The sequence below is a fragment of the Antechinus flavipes genome, chromosome 3 (genome assembly GCF_016432865.1).
Source record: "Antechinus flavipes isolate AdamAnt ecotype Samford, QLD, Australia chromosome 3, AdamAnt_v2, whole genome shotgun sequence".
NCBI classification, from domain to species: domain Eukaryota; kingdom Metazoa; phylum Chordata; class Mammalia; order Dasyuromorphia; family Dasyuridae; genus Antechinus; species Antechinus flavipes.
Genome location: NC_067400.1, coordinates 290,528,314 through 290,548,204, shown reverse-complemented (window position 1 = coordinate 290,548,204; position 19,891 = coordinate 290,528,314). Strand labels below are relative to the sequence as shown.

The 19,891-nt window shown below is 32.8% G+C and overlaps 1 protein-coding gene across 1 annotated transcript in view; it reads left to right on the top strand.

Moving 5' to 3' along the window:
* The window catches only part of ABI3BP (ABI family member 3 binding protein), a 134,203-nt gene that overhangs the window by 66,185 nt on the left and 48,127 nt on the right, over positions 1-19,891 (top strand). Inside the window, exons 36-41 of the mRNA XM_051990599.1 lie at positions 1,345-1,386; positions 1,971-2,021; positions 2,883-2,930; positions 3,488-3,568; positions 6,595-6,672; positions 17,610-17,660. Of these exons, the coding sequence (XP_051846559.1) occupies positions 1,345-1,386; positions 1,971-2,021; positions 2,883-2,930; positions 3,488-3,568; positions 6,595-6,672; positions 17,610-17,660 (351 nt within the window). The remainder of the gene's footprint in view (positions 1-1,344; positions 1,387-1,970; positions 2,022-2,882; positions 2,931-3,487; positions 3,569-6,594; positions 6,673-17,609; positions 17,661-19,891) is intronic.

Here is a 19,891-nt window from a genome sequence, read left to right as displayed (position 1 = left end):
TGGTTTTTGTACTCATCACCCAATTAAAACTCCTCCCTCTAAGTTTACCAACAATCTTTTAATGGACAAATCTAATGAACTTTTCTCTGTCCTCACAATTCTTGACCTTTCTGCAGCATTTAACACCTTCCTCCTGGATATCCACTTTTTCTTGTATTTCTAGAATACTATTCTCCCTTAACTTCCCTCTAGTGATCCTAAATTTAATGCCTTATCCACTAGACTACATGATATTTAGAGGAAAATGTAGCATTGAAATAGACAGTACTGACAGAGAAAACTAGCGGCTTCCATAAATGGTGTTGTATTTGTCTGAACAAATGGAAAGAACTAGAAAGGAGGAGAGCATAGTTGAGAAGAGCAGCTCTACAAGGAAGGGTAAAATGATTTAAGACTATGTGAGTAAATGGGCAGACCAAAATCACACTACTGAAGTGCTCAGGACTATGCAGACCAATCACATGTACTCACCCAGGCAATGGAGATGATTCATACCATGATTTTTGCTCATTAATACAAATAATCAGGTGTGTTCTTTGATGCTTTAACACACTGCCATTGATGTCTCTTTTGAGTTTATTGGTCTTGATTTATATAGTCTCCCTTCTACATATATAAAACATTCATGTAACCCTTTAACTACATTCAAGGGCAAAATTGTGTTAAACTCAACAAGGATGGAAAAACAATAATACTTCTCTCCATTTTTTTTTACTTTATCAAAAAAGCCCAAATTTAATTTTATTTCAGCAGCATGTGGATTTCCACCTATCTTCCATAGAGATGCTAGAATTCATGAGATTTTTTCAGTTCAGTAGGAAGGGAGGGGACAAGAAAGGAGCCAGAAAGTAAAGCAAAAGTAAGGAAATCATCTTTTCATAATTGACCAATATTGTATGGCAATTTTGTCACCCCACGAATCTGCCATTTTTACTTAGTTTTCCTTTATAGAGTATCTTTTATTTTAATTTATTATCTTGAATTATAAAATTCTCCAAATACCATATAGGCTCAGAGAGAGAAATTCTGACATAAGCAATTGATTTTGCCTCTGAAAACCTTCCACTGACAATAGATATTTCTCCAGTAGAAAAATCAGTAGGGGGCTCGCACTCTATTTGCTTAAGGTGAGGACATTATTATTTTTCAACTTTTCATCCTCAATGCTTAGCACAGTCTCTCATTTGTGGTCAGCAGTCAACAAATTTTTGTTATTGATGTTTTATTTTTTCCCCACTACTAAAATTATTCTATATGTAAAATGCATAATAAAAATTAGGAGTCAGGTGATTAGAATGACACACAAACTGACCTTTCTTATCTTTGTTTTGTTTACTGTAACAGCCCCAATAACCATCACATTGAGAACAGCAACACCAACAATAGGTACCAGCTTACTAAGGGGACAATGTGTTTGCTTTTTCATCTCATTATTGTAATCAAATACTTGTTTTCTGCCACTGCCTTTTATTATTTAGCTTTTCCCTATATACCTTCTTTTCCTAGGTACTCAACAAATCTGCCACCTTTAATTAATTTTCCTTATCAGAACATCTTTTATTTTACTTTACTGTCTTATATCATAGATATCTTCCATTACTGTCACTAGAAGACAGACAGACATGTAAAGAAAGTGCTACACTTCAAGCAAAAGACTATCTGCTGCAAAAATAAAACTCAAAGCAAATCCATCCCCTTATAATTATGTCAGCCGTTTTCCTCTCTCTTTCCTAAGAGTTTCAAAATGTGAATTCCATATTTTTTTTCTGACTATCTCTAAACGTTTTCCAAGGAAATGCCATTTTTTCCATTTTAAAAAATTCTTTCATGGGCTGCATTTTTCCTCATAACTAACAAAAGATTATTCATTCCATCATTTATACTTGAAGGATTTCATGTCCCTATTTTGTAAGATACTAGGTGCGATGTCTAAAGAACATGATGTTATAACCTGGACTTTTTTCTTTCAGCTCCTAGAGATGTACATAAACCAGACCCAGATGTTTCTCAGACCAAACCTGGTAAATGAATTATTTTGTTTTTCAAGATAGAGAGATAACTTTTTCAAAACTTATTCCTTGAGATAAATACAGATGTTTTTGTTATCATTAAAGATAATGTTAAGAAAACTTGCATAAACTATAAATATGTGTGTATATTTTAAGATTATTCCCCTAATAATGAGGATAAAAGCAAGCAAGCCAAAAACCTACCTCTTTCCACTATTTTCTTTATATCAGGATAACTTTTTAAAAATTTAACTTTTTCAATTAATGACCATTTATTTTTTTTTACCTATTCCTTTCCTAACTCAAAGAAAAAGAGAAGAAAGCTCAACCTTTATAGGAAATATTCATAGTAGGTCTAAATGAATTCCTTCATTGCTAGGTCTAAAATTCTAAGTCTCTTTTCGCATTTTGAGCCCATTGTTCTCTGTCAAAAGTTGGGTAATGGGCTTCCTCATCATTTGTAATTAATCATTGCCTTAATGAGAGGACTAAATTTTTCATGAAAGGTTGTGTGCTCAAAACATCAGAAATTATTACAGATTGCCCTCTCAAATACCTTCAAAATGACATCTTGTTCAAGGAGTTAGAGTTGTAGTCTAGTCTTAAGGTAGTAATTTGTGTGTCCAACATTTCTCAACATGACAAAGGATGAGAAGTTGAAAGAGTCCATGCTAACCTAACTTACCTGAGCTATGCCCTTTAAGAGAGAGTCCTTAAGTCACTTATTATTAAAAAAATTTCTCAGGATAAAGAAATGATAAATATTCTATATTGTTTGAGTATATATAGAAATAAAAGAAAATTGGTTTGATCAGATAGTGAATCTCACAAATTTTTATATGTATTTGTGTATTTGTTTTGCTTTTGACATAGTCCTGGAACCTGTTACATTTAGAATTGAACCATCAAAGCCAACAATGGGTAATGTTCATTCTCTCTTGTTAAGAAATTCTAATTTTCTGTTTTCTCTTTGCTGAAAGTCCTCCTTGGAATAATTGTCTTATATCACCATTTTTTTACATCCTATTTCATCTCATTTTCTTTTCATTTTATTTTTGCTAGGTTCCTTTGTCCTTTGGCTTAGAAGACATTGAGCCACTGCATTTTTATATATTTATATTTATATATTTATATATAATTTATATATAACATATATATATATTGTTTCCAAATAGGAAAAAATAGTCTTGTTTTGCTCTGAACTGTGACTGTAAAATCCACCACTGAGTTCATTAGCATTCTCAATTCTTTCCAAATTATAAGCTGCATGTTCCAAAATAATTCATATTTTGAAACTCATTTTTATGTTCTAAAATAATTTTCCTAAATATTCATTTCATTATTTTTTTTCCTCCATTTTCATCCAAAGGCCATCATTTCCTGCTTCACTCCATGCTGCGCTGCTTGTACTTTGTATTTTGACCTGGTGGTGTGGATACTAGATCTCACTAGCTTATAATTTTGGACTTTTTTTCCAGCTCCCATAGGGACAAAAAGCATTCCTGTTAAGCCTAAGATTTCACCAAGTCCAAGTCAAGATGTACTACAAACCACACTGGGTAAATTTTTGCCTTGATATTTCTGTTGAATTATGAGACTCTTGGCAACTGCCTTACAGTAGCCTAGGAATTTATTTCAAGTAATTTTGAATATATTTCTTTCAAATGACAGAAAATTTCCTTTCTCTAATCTGAAAGGAAGATATAATTTTGACTTTATTAGATAGGAATATGTTCTTCCTTTTCTCCATTCCCAGGTTGTTTTGTGAAGTCTTGGGCAAAAAGGAGTTGACATTTTTTAAAAGAGAGATTATAAAACTTTCCAACATTTTTGCTTTTAAAAATGATATCACTCAAATAGTGTAAAAAGAACATCAAGCATCTATAAGCAGTAATATATATTAAATCTGTCCAGTCATACTCATTTGGTCACTCATTTTAGTAGAATGACCACAACAGAAATTATTAAAATGCCTCTTAACCAAAGTGAATGGGGGGCATTACATGGTGGATAGAAGTCCAGCCTTGATGTCTAAGACACTTTGATCAAAGTCTGCCTCATATATATCCATAACTATATATTGATTTATATTTTTATACATGTATACATTTACATATGTGTGTATATACATATATGTGTATGTATGTATACAAACACATATGTGGGTGTGTCACCATGTTGAAATCATTTGACAAACCAGTACACCAGCCAACTTCTTAAAACCACAAATTACAAATGGATTGTCAGTAAATTTCTAAACTGGGATTTTCCTACATCAATTAAGTCATTATTCTCTCCAAAAAAAGATAGCCAAGATGCACAAAATAAAGTAAATTATATTTATTATAATTATACAATAAAGTTACTCTAATATGATTATTTGAAGGAAGGAGAACTATTTTCTGGTTTTCTTATTACTAAACTATCTAGTTTCTATAACAAAACAAAATACCAGCTTACTATCATAGAGTATTATATACCTGTAGTGAATTTTTTTAAAATTTCAGATATGATAGAAACTTTCTATCTAGAGATCCCTACTTACCCTCTCTATAATCTGTAGTTGCTTGCATTACAATCCATTCATTATAGAATATTTTGACTAGGATTTGAATGGTTTCTTTGTATCACTTGACAAAATACACTTTGCTTAAGAATGGCTGTGATTTACTTTCCCTTTCCAGATTTCTGCTGGTATTACCTCATTGCAGAATTTCCAATATTTAGTTACCCCAATGTTTAAAATGTCATTATTAATGAAATCCCACCCTCATGAAAGATTACTTTCAGGGAAGTTAAAGATTTTTCTTTAGTTTCTTTAGTTTATCTTTTCCAAGATAGAAAATAATTTCACTGCAAGCAAGGAAGTCAATAAGTATTAAGCACCTTCTTAGTGCCATGCATGAGAAAAGAAAAGGAAAGGAAATGAAGAAACAAAATGAAATGATTTTTTCTCTGGCAAAGGTCTACTTGAAAAATTCCCAAGTTATTTTCACTATAAAATCTTGACATACTGAGTAGGGTCGAATGGGAAGGAATAAAAGGACTCTCTAATAAATAAAAGTTTGGTAAAATGTAGCTTCCAAGGGATCAGAATGAGCAGAAACCACAATCTAGCAACAATATATACCACAAACACACACACACATACACACACACACACACACACACACACACACACACACACACATACACACACACACAGCTTTACTTTCTCTCTTCCATTCCCTATAAATAAAATTATGGGAGAGATTAAATAATAGGCAACATTGAAAAAATACTTTCCTCAGGAAAAGGTAAATTTTCAGTGAAGAAATAAAAAACTAAAGATCTCAATAGTGACTAATTTTGGTAAAGGAAAAAAAATCAATTCATTTTACATCTATCCTAAGACAAATAAATGATCCACCTACCATCCCCTAATTCAGGATATTGTCTTTTTCAGTCATTTTCAGTCATGTCCAATTCTTCATGATTCTATTTGGAATTTCTTATCAAAGATACTAGAGTGCTTTGCCATTTCCTTCTCCAGCTCAATTTACAGCTGAGTAAACTGGGGTAAACAGAGTTAAGTGACTTGCCCAGGGTCACACAGCTAATACATGTTGGAGATCAAATTTGAACTCAGGAAGATAACTCTTTGTGAGTTGTCCACACCCAGCACCCTATACGCTATGGCATCCCCTAAATTGTAAAGAATTTTTTATATAGTTGAGTTGGTTATTTCCTCATGTGAAAATGAAGCCACATGTTCTATTGTAAACTAACTTTCTTCACCTGTAAAATGAGATGGTTAAAATAATGGCTCTTGAGAGCTAGTTTATCCATAACCCCCTTGATCCTATGCAACTTCTACAAATATTTCATTTCACATATATTCCTATATGTCCCAAAATGAATAATTTGCTATGTCTACATAATGTAATAGAGAGCTGAATAAGCAAACAGGAGAATGTAACAATGGAGAAATAAAAGCATTAATTACCTACATATGAGTATTATATAGTACATAATATATAATTACATATATACACACATATGTTTATATATATATATATGTATATGTATTATTATTATCTATATGCAGTGAGGTGGCACAGTGCACCTGAAGTCAAGAAACCTTGATTCAAATAAGACCTGTATGACACTGGGCACATTGCTTAACTACTATTTGTTTCAACTATAAAATGGGAAAAATAACAATGCTTGGCACATAGTAGATGCTTAGTAAATGTTTATTGATTGATTAAAAGTACCTAACTCACAAGGTAGTTGTAAGAATCAAATGAGATCAATTTTGTAAAGTGCTTGGCACAGTGCCTAGCACATGATAGGTGCTATATAAATATTTATTTCCTTCCTATCATGTTCTTCCACACTATGTAATTTATTATATGTCAATATAAAAAAACAAAAATTCCTATTTTGTGTATATATTTTCTACAGTCTACATTGTTGTGTATAAAAATACTTTAAGTTGTTAATTTTATTTAAGAAAATAATTTATTAACTAAAATAAATTGGTGCTATTCTCTTAATTTTTTTTTAATTCTCCCAAAACATATGCTTTTTTCCCCCTTCTCAGCAAAAGCAGTTCATTCCACTCAGGAACCAGCCACCACAAAGATTCCTCGAAAACCTAAACGAACAAAGACAACTCAGGGTAATAATGGTTTTTCTCATCCTGGATAGTCACTTTTCCATTTTATACCAAGGAAGAAATTCCCTCTCAATAATAAGATTTTCATTATCACAAATATGACTCATTTTTCTATTCACAGGTACATATCTATAATCAAATCGAAATGCTTTGAATTTAGCAAGATGTAAAGATAATAACTTGTTCAATTTTGCTTCTATTTCTGGGAATATTGAGTACTTCTTGAAGTGATGAATTGACAATGAAAGTTTTCTTAATTTTCTCTATCAGATGATTAATTTTCTGTCTCATTTTTCCCCATCTGTTCTACAGAAAGAACCTCTACCTTTGTCCCTTGGTCTGCTTATCTCCCTATTTCACTTTCTCTCTTATTCACCCACTATTGCATTTCTCTATCTGAACCAAAGCTTTCCTAAAGATCACTTAGTCCAACCTACTTTTATGACAATTGAGAAAAACTGAATCTCAGAGCTAAAGTGGTTACCCTAAGTGGGTAAAGAAAAAAATAAAGAAATAGGTAAGGAAACAGCTGAAATAAGACAAAACTTTTCTTAAATAAGCCAGTTCTTTCATGTCCACCTGATCCCTAACTTGATCTCCTAGTGTCCACTCTGTTTGAAATCATTTTTTACAATATGGTTTCTAATTAAAAGTCAGCTGGTCTAATCATTTCCAGATGCAGTATGGTGAAAAATAGAGACTTAATTTCAAATCAAGGAAGGCCTGGATTCAAATTCTTCCTCTGATACATAGGTTAAACCCATAGCTGTGTGAGGATAGTCAAATTACTTTATTTCTCAGTGCTCTAGGTCATTGGTAATCAAACTCATACTGAAGTAAAGGCTACTAATCTAAACATAGGACTAGATAAATGGCACAAAGGATAGAGTTCTGGGCTGAGAATTGGGAAGGCATCTTCCTGAGTTCAACTCTGGCTTCATATACTTACTAGTCATGTGACCCTAGACAAGTCACTTAACCTTATCTGACCCAGTTTTCCCATCTATAAAATAACCCAGAGAAGGAATGGCAAACTACCCCATTACCTCTATCAAAACTGAAACAACTAAACAACAACGAAATTTCTACATAAGAATTCCATATTGTTGTTATTGTTGGTTATCCAGGCAAACAAGAGGAAGTGACTTGACCAGAGTCACTCAGTTAGTAAATGTCTGTGGCCAGATTTGAACTCAGGAACATGAGTTTTCCTAGTTATCTATATACACTATGCCACCTAGTTGTCCAGAAGGATTCCTATAGGCTAAATGTTTATTTAATTTTAAAATGTAATATTATCTATGTTTATTGTATTTTTTTTTTATTTTGTTAAGTATTTCCCAATTACATTTGAATATGGTTCCAGTGATACTTGACACTCAGAAGTGTTGTGAGGGTGTGTTTGACACTTCTGTGTTAGGCAACTTGATATTATAAATTGCACTGAAGGTGCCAATCTGCTATGGCAGGGAGTTTTCTACCTGTGAGTTCCCTGTGGTAATGAAATCACAGGTTCTGCTCCTATCTTCTGTTTGTGAAGCACTTTCTACATGATCAATACTACACTAAGCCAAATAAGCATGGGGACAAAAGAAGCCTATCCACAAGAAGCTAACATGCTTACTGATTAAAAAAAAGTTAACACATGCTAGAGTTAGGTATAAACATATAAGAGAGAGAGCAATTAAGTGTCCGTATGATTGGCACAAAGAGCAGGTATTATAGAAATGCAGGAAAAGGAGAAGTCAAAGAGGACCAGAAAATGACAGAAGTATTTGCAGAAAATGGAAGACCTGAATATAGCTTTAAATGGTATTTGGGTCAGAAGGAAGGAAACTGAACATTGCCACCAAGAATTCAGTGTGAATGTAAAAGCGATGTGAGGATATATGATATCTATCCATTGACTTTGAGGATTCCAGCCTACTTGTAATGAAGAATTTGTGCTAAGGAGAACTTTTAGAGCATTAGGTTAGGTGAATAGGATCATGGGATTTTACACTGGAACATACTATCAAGATTATGTAATCAAACTCCTTCATTTAACAGATGATGCTAAAAGAGTTGAAATAATTTGTCCAGGGTTATATTAATAGTAACAACAAGAAATAGAATTCTTCCCCAGTTCCACTTACCCAACATCTGGAATTCTTTCCACCAAATCATAGATCAAGTTTATGAAAGAAAGACCTTGAATTCTGAAATAATTAGTTTTGGAGCTCTCTAAGGGAGAAGACCAAGAGAGAAAGCATGAATTGATCATTGAACATCAACTGACATGACTGGAATAGGAGACAAAAAACAAATAGCTGTAGAAATAGGAGAAAAACTAGTATACATCAGTGCAACAGATGCTTTTCAGGAACACAGAAATGGCTAAAAGTGGCAAGTTCCAAAGAAAAAATTTAAAAAATTAAGTCCTTAACAAACACCAACAAGAAAAATTTTCTGTCTTTCAAGGAAACGATTTAAATGGTGCATTAGGAATGAAAATCATATCGCAGAAGGGTAAGAGGCAAGATTTCACTAAAGTAGGTATAGTACAGATTGAACTTTGGTATTCATTCAAAGTGAATGACAGTTTTTTCAGTGAGGTTTTTTCCCCAAGACTTTCTAGTTTCTATGAAAATGCTAATACCTAAATCCTTCCATTTATAGAATTATTCAGATTCCGTATGTATATGTGTGTGTGAGAACTTGTATCTTTGTCTCTCTGTCAGTGTGTGTCTCTTTGTCTTTGTCACTCTATTTCTGCTCCTCTCTATCTTCCCCCTCCTTTTTTTTCCTTCTTCCCTTCTCCTTCCTCTCCCTCTGCCTCCACCAAAAAGAAACATTAATCTTGCTATAATATACAGGTTTACCATTTGTAAAATGCTTTCTCTCAATAAGAAGAATTTAAGTGCCTGCTATATATCAGATTCTGCGCAAAATTCTAGGGCTACAAAGACCATTTTAAAATGAAATAATTATTGAATTCAAGCAATTTACATTTAATATCAAATTGGGATATGATATGTGTATACCCATAATACACACATGTATATGTAACATATATACACATGCATAGGTACACATGTGTAGAGAAAATAAATATACAAGGAATAATCAATGAATTAAGGTAAATAATGACAAGTACAAAATCATTAAATCCAACACCTTTAGTAAGGAAGGGCTCTTGCAGTTGAGATCAGAATTCATATAGAAAATGATGTTTGAGTTGCATCTTGAAAATAATAAGAGTTTCAATGAGGTGGAGATGAGAAGAGAGTGCATTCTAAGTTTGGAAAATGGTCAATGCAATGGAGAGGACAAAGAAACTAGAATACTGTGTCTGAGGAACAGAAAGAAGGCAAGTTTGGCTATTCTATGTATAACTATGTGGGAAGAGAAACTGTATAATGAAACTAGAAGAATAAATTAGAGTAAGGTTTTGAAAAGCTTTAAAAGAATAGATTGTATTTATCATTGAGTCACTAGAGAGTTACTGGAATTTAGTGAAGAGGGGAGTGATATAATCATATCTCTACTTAAGGAAAAGCTTTTTAGCAGCTGTATGAATTGGAATGTGGACTAATGAGTCAGAAAGACCAAAAAGGGGCCAGTTGCAATAGTCCAGACAAGAAGTGATATGGGCCAGAATTAATGTGGTGGTTATGAGGAGAAAGAAACAGATACAAAAAATGTGAAAGTAAAATAAAAATATGAAAAGTGAATATGAATAAAAAGTTAATAATAAAAACAATGTAGTAAACATGGGAGACTTTAAGAATGTAGTAATTCCCTTGAGAGAAAAAAAAAAGGACAGAGATGGGGCAGAAAAGCAATGAATTCTACTTTGGACTTGATGACTTTGAGATGTCTTTGGAACATTCATTTTGAAAATTTCCTATAGATAAGAGGGTAAAGTGAGAGAGATCATGAGAGATACTGTGAAGGAAATATATAGATCTGTGAGCCATCTGCATCTACATACATAGAAATTAAATTTATGGGAGCTAAAGAAGTCACTAAGTAAGTATAGAGTGAAAAAAGTATCAAGAACAGAGCCTTTGGATATACCCTCTGGGGAATAATATTGATAATGATTCAGCAACAACAACAAAAGACTGAGAAATCAAAAAGGAAAGAGAAAAACCAGGAGAGGGTAGGGAATAAACACTAAATCAACACTGCCAGAGGCCTCAAAGATCATAAGCTTTGGCAATTAAGAGATTGTAACTCTGGAGAGAGCAATTTCCTTCCAGAGATTCATTCAATTTGAGCTAAAGAAATTAAAAGCAAAGGAAGTTTCAGACTTTTTGAAAACGGAACAATGAACAGAAGGGACAGAAGTCTGAAACAATCATTTGTTTTAATTTCTGGGGGGAGATCATTGGCATTTCCCAACTACATATTCCAAGACAAGTATTATGTTTTCCATTAGAATACTCCCATAAAATGTCTGGCATTTCCCCCAAGTAATGTGAAACTCACTATCATCCATACAAAGGTCAAAGTAATGATCCAGAAATCCAAACCTTTGTGTTTGAGTCTAAAACACAAAAAAAAAAAAAAAAAAAAAAAAGGAAAAGGAAAAAAAAAGCTAAGGTTAACTTATTAGCAAACAGGATGAATTATATTAAGTTACTCATAATTGAACAGACACTTCTTACCCCCCAAATTTCATGATTCACTTTTATCAACAAGACTGAGACTATCGGATCGTTTTGAAAAACTTGTTCAAAAGAGTCATCATATAAACAAATATCAATTATTGCTTTCTTTTTGTTAGGCTCATTGAGCTTTTAGCCTCCCTTTTAATTTTTTTTTTCTTTTTGCTTTGTCTCACAGAAGGCTTGAGGTATGTGGTGTGTTTTATATTCAGCAATTATTTCCATGGGATTTTTATTTCCACTTTAATACTGCATTTTAAAAATATGCTTTCCCAACAAGTCCAAAATAACCATCCAACCTGAAATGTAAAAGATCAAATATATTGCATGTTTTTTAAATACTTTAGATGAAAGTTTTAATTGTTTTTAGTTAGTCTCAGTTGTAATGCTAGTAGGCACAGTTCAGTTATAGTCTTAACTGTTGCACTTACAGAGGAAATATCACCCACTTACCAGAGTTCTTCAAACTGAAAAATCACTAAGAGTACTGATGTGTACAAAATTCATGTACTGGACAAGGAAGAATAGGAAATAATTGAACTCAGTATATGGTATTTGTATATGGCATATACCAACCATATGTTTATGGTATGTATATGGTAAATTTGGAATCATAAATTTCCCAGAAAACAATTCTCTATTTGACAAGAACCACTAGGAAAGCTAAAATGCTGGACCTAGAGTAAGAAAGACTCATCTTCCTAAGTCCAAATACAGCCTTGAACACTATGTAACCCTGGTCAAATCATTTAACCCTCTTTGCCTCAGTTTCCTCCTATGTAAATGAATTGGAGAAGGAAATAGCAAACCAGTATCTTTGACACAAAAATCCTAAACGGGATCACAAAAAAATCCAACATAACTAAAAACATCTGGAAAGTCACCTGGCAGAAATTAGGTTTGAACCAACATTTTGCAACATATGCAAAAATTAATTCAAAATGGATATGTCACTTGAATATTAAAAAATCATATCATAAAAAATATTTATGAGAGGACCATATTCAGATACCTTTCATGGCTATGTCTAAAGGATAAATTCTCAACTATACAAAGAACGAGGCAATTCTACAAGGCAAAAACAATGTTCTTGATTATATGAAAATGAAAATCTTTGCACAAACAAAATTAATGCAACAAGGATAAAAAGGAAAGTTTTTGTTGGGGGGAATGTATCACATAGCTCTGATCAGAGTAAGATATTCAAGATATCCAAGCAAATAACATAAATGTGAAAAATAAAAATCCTTCCCCAATAAATAAATGGTAAAAAGATAAGAACAATGAATTCTTAAAAGAATTACAAATTAATTTTTAAAAATACATCAAAATGTGCCGAAGTACTAAGAGAAATACAAATCAAAACCATCCTGAAGTTTAATTTCAAACCTAGCAAATTAGCAAAGATGAAATAAGATGGTAGTCATCAATGCTGGAGGGTTTGTGGAAATACAAGCATATTTGATTAGTTCACTGTTGGTAAATGAGTTCCTATTTCTTAAAGTTTCTATATTCTTAGCATCTCATATACATTCAGGCCCTCAACCACTCTCACTTGTATTATTGCAAGCCCCCTATTTGTCTTCCTGGCCCAAAGAACTCCCCACAATAGGCCTTCTTCCACACAATTGCTAAAGTGAATTCCTTAACATGTAGAAGGAATGACAATGTAACACCCCTACTCACTAAAAACTCCAGAGGTCCTTTATCATCTCTAGGATCAAATATAAGCTCTTTTGTCATCTAAAGCTCTGGTCCTTTACTACCCTTTCATTCGTTTAATAATATATATATTACATGTAATATTATAAATATATTAATTTTGTTATATTTATATTATAATACTAATATGTAATTTGTTATAATTTATATTATTTATAGATAAATTAAATTATGAATTGTATATTTCTATTTCTCTATATATAATATACATATGATACACACATACTTCAATATCTAGCCATACTACTTGTTCTTTGTCACACATGAAGCTCCTTCCATGACCATGTCTGTGCTTTAGCTACTTTCTTCCTTACCTCCCCCTTGACTTTCTTCAAAGAAATCTTTCCCTGTCAGTTTCTAGTACTGCCCATCTCTTTATATACTTATTTCTTCTGTTATAATGTAAGAGTAGAGATTGTCTTTTGCTTTTTCTTCTTATCTTCAGCATTTAGCCTAGTATTTGGCTTCTGGTAAGTCTTTAACAAATTCTTGTTAATTAGATGAGCAATTTGGAATTACTGAAAGAAAGTAACTAAAATGTCCCTATATTTTAACCCAGACATATCACTATAGGCATATAATCTCCTCCAAAAAAAAAAAAGAAAGAAAGAAAGAAAAGAAAAGAAAAAAAAGAAAAGAAAAGCTATGTGTTCATTAAAATATTTATAGTAGCACTTTTGAGAAAAACAGTAACAGCCCAAAAAATGGATACTAAGTATGTGTCCAATGATTTGGGAATGGTTAAACAAGTCCTGGTCATTTATATAATACAATATTACAAATAGGATGAATATAGAAAAGTATGGGAAGATGCATATAATACAATATATAGTAAAGTGGGCAGAAACAGGAACATCATTTTGGGCAAAATTCCCTGAGCTTCAATTTCCTCATCTTTAAAATGAAGAGATTAGACTAAATGACCTCTGAGGTCCCTTCTAGTTCTTAATTTATATTATACAACTGAATGCTGTGAAAATTATACTCATTTGGAGTGTGACAAAAAGAGGAGGAGGTGGGAGAAAGGAAGAGAAGGAGAGAAGGAGGGAGAGAGGGAGAGGGATGAGATGTCACTTCCCTTCTTTAAATGCATAGGAGGGAGAATGGGTGCATGGAACATTAGAGATATCAGACTTTCTCAGTGGGGTCCTCAAACTATGGCCTGCGGGCCAGATGCGGCAGCTGAGGACGTTTATCCCCCTCACCCAGGGATATGAAGTTTCTTTATTTAAAGGCCCCCAAAACAAAGTTTTTGTTTTTACTATAGTCTGGCCCTCCAACAGTCTGAGGGACAGTGAACTGGCCCCCTATTTTAAAAGTTTGAGGACCCCTCTCAGTGGAACTGTTGGGGGCCAGGTGAATGAAGTTGTCTTCATTTTTTGTTATAAAGTGTGGCAATTTCAGAGAGATATAAAGGAAGGAAAACATTGGGAAATGTAAGTGATGTAAAAATAAAAAATAATTAAAATTTTGAAAAAAGAAAAAGATCTAATTTACATTGATAGAAGTTCTCCACCCAGAGCTTTCTAGGCTAATGAAATCTCAGGTCCAGGAAAAAAATACATGGACATAATATCAATTTACCATAATTTAACCAGTTATAGAGATTGTTTTCAGCATTTTATATAAAAAAGCAGGTATGAATATTTTTGTACTTATAGGTCCATTTTTGTTTCACTTTTATATTTAGCATATATCCCCAATTTTTAAGAAAATATTTTTATAATGTTATCATTTGGGTCAAAAAATGATTGATTTTGACTGTCAAATTGTTGTGTTGGCATTAAGAGTAGCTGAAATACAAACCAATGAAATCATTATGGAGCATTTTATGTCCTGTACCAATATGAGGGGCGGGGAGGTGTAAAATAAATGCTTCTATTCATTTCTAACATTCGTTTGGTATTGCCCAAGCTAAATCTATAGGGACTTTCAGTAAGACACTATTTATTTTGGCCCAAAATATGGCAAAATTTTGCATATCAAAATTTTTACATTGGAAACTTTTAAAAATGGGTCACAGTATATTCTCTTTCACAGGTTTTATTTATATATGTGCTTGACATATCTATTGCTAATTTAAGAGGACACATAAATAACTTCCTTAGATTATATGAACAAAATCATCCAAATCATGGAAGTTAATTATATGATTTGCAAGAAAAATTCTTTCCAGTCTTAGCTAAATGTCCACAGAGTTGATGATAGGAGGCAATACTGGGTATGGGGGCGGGGGGGGGGGGAAACTCTGAGCTTGGAGTCAGGGGACTTGGGCTCTAGGAATAGTTCTGTAGCCAACAAACCATAGGACCTTGAGCAAGTGGGGACAAAATGGTCTCTTAAATCTTTTCTGGCTCTAATTATTCTCTGATCTTAGTTTAAAGTAGGAGGGAGGGGAGAAGTAGCAGGAAGAAGTTAACAGTGTCAAGTCAACTAATAAAATTGCACTAGGAAGAAAAAAAAATTAGAACGCATTTATACAACATTAATAATTTTTTAAGTCTGGGAAACTTGGAAAAAAGTAGATACTTAATATAACTTAAATAGAATTGGATTAATTTTTTTTTAAATAGCCTATGGTATTGATGCAAACAGAGGCTGCACTCATAAAATGAGATCTCTTTGAAAATTTTTAAAAAGCTAATTATGAGCTACAGTCAGATTTTATAAAAACTAGCTATAAAATAAAATTTTCCATTCCATAATCAAACTATTACAAGTAATTTATTTTCTCAAGGGAGATTAAACAAGAGAGAACAAGGACAAGTGGAGGCTGAAATGTGAAATAAGCAAACATTTTTAAAAATGACTTCAGTTGTTTTCTGCTTCGCCTTTTCTTCTCTTTGTTAGTTTCCTTATCCACCACCTCCAGGTACTTCCATATACCTATAGTCTTGATCCTACTTTCCCTCACCAATTTGCGCCTCTTAGGAGAGAATGATTCTTATCATCCCTGAAATCAACCCTATATTCTTTGGCCAATCAAGAAAGAATGGTTTTTTTTTCCCCAAATATTAGAACCTAGCAGAAACCCCAAAGTCCTATTTTTCAAACATTTATTTAAGTAGACTTTCAAGTTTCAAGGTTGAATTTAGAATAACACATGATAATAAGAAAATGTTCTTTAAAAAGTCATAAAAAGTCAAAAGCAACCTTAGAGTAAAGAGCAAAAACATTATTTTCTAAAATTCTCTAATATTTTCCAAATATTTTCTAAACATTTAATATTTATAATAATATATATTATATTATATATATAATATAACAAATAATAATATAAATAAATAATATTTTCTTAAAAAGTCATTTTATTTATTCACAAGATAACCTCTTATAAGGCATATAAACTTATTTTTAATGTCCATTTTTCTGCTTTCTTAAGGGTTATCAACCCTGTTTATCTAGTTCTTCAACAATATATACTTCAAATATATGTATATATAACAGTCTGGAGCTAAAAATTCATTTTTCTTTGTTCTGAAATAACTTTGATTAATTATTTTTCTCTAAATCTGGCAAATATCTGGACAATTAGCTGAGACCACATGTTCTAATGAATCTCAACTTGCCTTCCTAAAAACACCTTTCTCTGTTTGCTATGAAGGAATTCTTTTCATGTCTCCCATTCAGTATATTGAAGTATATTGAAGGAATGGGTGAAATATTTGATTTTTATGTCAAGCATCCATCAAGATAATTAGGGATGGGGGGTGGTTGGAGAAGAGTGTATTGCAAAGAATTTCACTAAGTGAATCTGAATCTCTTGTATCTATTATAGGAATAGCTTTACCTCCCCTCTCCTACCTTGATAAGACCTAGTGTAAAAAAATATTTTTTTCTTTTAATGATTAGCATATTTGTATCTGTAATGCATCTGCTTTAATGAAAGAGAGAGAGGAGACAAAAGAAGGAGAGGAAAGAAAAGGAGAGAAGGGGAGAGGAGAGAAGAGAAGAGGAAAAGAAAAGAGAGGAGAGGAGAGAAGAGAGGAAGAGAAAAGAGGAGAGGAGAGGAGAGGAGAGGAGAGGAGAGGAGACAGAGACAGAGACAGAGACAGAGACAGAGACAGAGACAGAGACAGAGACAGAGACAGACAGAAACAGAGAGCAAGTCAAACTATTGAAGACACAGAAAACAAACTTCTGGAAACCTTAGTCCTTGGCACTGTCAAATGGTTCAACAGTGAAAATAGATATTATATTAGTAGTGAAAAATAACATGAAAGAACATGCATGATTTTGACCACTGTGGTATAAGGGCCATTGGACCTCTCCATCTGACTTGCAGTCTATACATGCTATCTCCACTTAGTCGAATGTGAGCTACTTGAGAGTAAGAACTGACTTGTATATTTGTTTCTTCAGCACATAGCACAGTGCTTGGCCATGTACCAACTATATAATATATGCTTTTTCATGAATTCATAGATATAGTGTCATCTGGAAGAAATACCTCATTCTGTTCCTATGAAGAATTCTTATCAACTGACTCCTTTTGGACTTATTTTCTTCTCTTTGGTTTAAATGAGAGACTTCACTATTAAACATAAAATGTGTTCTCTATTTCAGCACCAAATAAAGTGTACACTACTACTATAAGAAAGAGACCTGTCAGACCTGGTAAGTTGTAATTGCTCTCTCTCTCCCTCTGTCCCTCTGTCTCTCTGTTTCTGTCTCTCTCTGTGTCTCTCTGTCTCTGTGTCTCTCTTCTCTCTCTCTCCCTTTCTCCTTCTCTCTCTCTCTTCCTCTTTCTCTCTGTATATCTCTGTCTCTCTCTTACCACTTCTGTCTTCCACTTCTCTCTCTCCACTTCTGTTTTCCCACCTCCTCCTTTCTCTCTTTTTCATGACATGAATGCTTAAATATTGTTCCAAAAGCAATACCTATAATCCAAATCTTTTACAGATAGGTAAACTGAAGCATTGAGCAGTGAAATGGCTGGTCCCAGATTGCATAAATCATAAGTGTCAGGTTATTGTTGATTATGCTTCTGCTATAGATACCTGCTTATCTCATGGTTCAGCTAGTTTTTTTTTTAATTGTTCCCCCCATCCCAACCCACCAAAGAGCACCAATGGACTCCTATTTTACTTTAAGAGTAACTTTAAATACAGTCTCATGTGTATGGCAATACTAACACTATTCCAAGCTTGTTTATTTATATATAATAAGAATAGTTAACAGTTTTTAATTTAAAATCGCTGTGTAATGACAAATATCAGAACAAACAATGCTTACATTGCGCTAAGACTTTTGAAACAATCTCCTAAGAGAGCTCCAAACTCCATTTTTTAAAAGGGCACACCCTTAAATTTTCTATCTACTTCCTTTCCTTCCCTTTTAAATAAAGCACCATCTTAAGAGACAACAAAAAATTAGAGCCAGGACCCTGGCAATTTTGGATCTGCTTTCATTTAAGCACTATTTTCTTTAAAAGACCTAATGAAATATATGCTTTAATTGACTAACTAATAAAGCCCCTATTTTTCATTTTAAAACTCTACACAATGAAAATCTCTTTACTAACTGTGTGATCCCATGCAAATCAATTAATTTCTCTGTGCCTCAGTATTTTCATCTGTAAAGTTGGATTAGTAAGTCCACCTACCTCACAGTATTATTGGAAAAATCAAATGATTCAACATACATAAAGGACTTTGCAAAATTTAAATCACTATATAAATAATTGTGTAAGTCACTTTATAAAAAAATAAAAATTAGATGGGGAAATAATCAAATAATTTTTTCATTTGCCTAAAGTTATTATAAGTCAAATCTAATTTAATACATATATATGTACATATACAAGTATGTATATGCACAGATATAGAGAGAACATTGAGCAGTTTTTATTAATAATGAACATATGTGTGTATAGCTCTTAAAGGTTTGCAAAAAAATTATTTAATTTTCACAACAAACCTATGAGATAAGTTTTATCATTATCATTGCCATTTTATAGGTGAAGAAAATGAGACTGAGAGGTTTAAGCGATTTGCCCAGGATTACATAGGTAGTTAAGTTTTGAGGCAGGTTTCAAAACCAGATCTTTCTGATTTCAGATCCATTAATTATTCTTTCCACTACCACAGACTACCTGTGAATATACAGAATATATAATACACTACCCTTGAGTCATTTCTAGTGCCTTTAAAAAGTCCATACAAACATGCCCACTTAGGATATAAGAAAAGTAATGAGGATGTTTAAAGGAGAAGAGCCCTATAGCCTTATAGTCTTATATACATAGTCCTATAGACCTTATAGTGTTAAAGATGTCATTGTGAAAATGACACACATGCTGGGTCCCAAACAATAGAAAGGATTTGGCAAAATAACTTGAAATCCTTCCCACAGAATCCTGTGGCCTACAAAGCTATGCAGATTGAGTAGCAACCAAGAGTATGTGCGGAAGTATATTAAGAAAACTGAAGCTTCCATTGAAGAATTCAAATAATTAGCAAAAACAATCTTTTGAGCTATTACAGGAGCAAGGACAATAGTGTGTGAGGGGGTTGTTATTGTTTGTTTTTTTAAGCAAAAATCGACTCATATGTTCCCTTTTTTCAAAAAAGAAAAGTGTCCATTCATTAGCACCTATAGCTGTGAATACTTCCTTACTTCCTGTGGCCACTTAGAATGCAGTACTGGGCTCAAGTATGAGAAATAAAAAATTAACAATACTTCCCCTCCCCCCAAAAAAGTTGACCGACCAGGGAAATTCTCTAAAGATTGTAAAATTGACCTCATTAAGGTACCTTAATTAAGATCAATCAGTTACTTGAAGGGAATTTGCATTTCAATGGAACTTTGAAGGGTTCGGAGAAGCAAAGATAAGAAAGAGGGAAGGA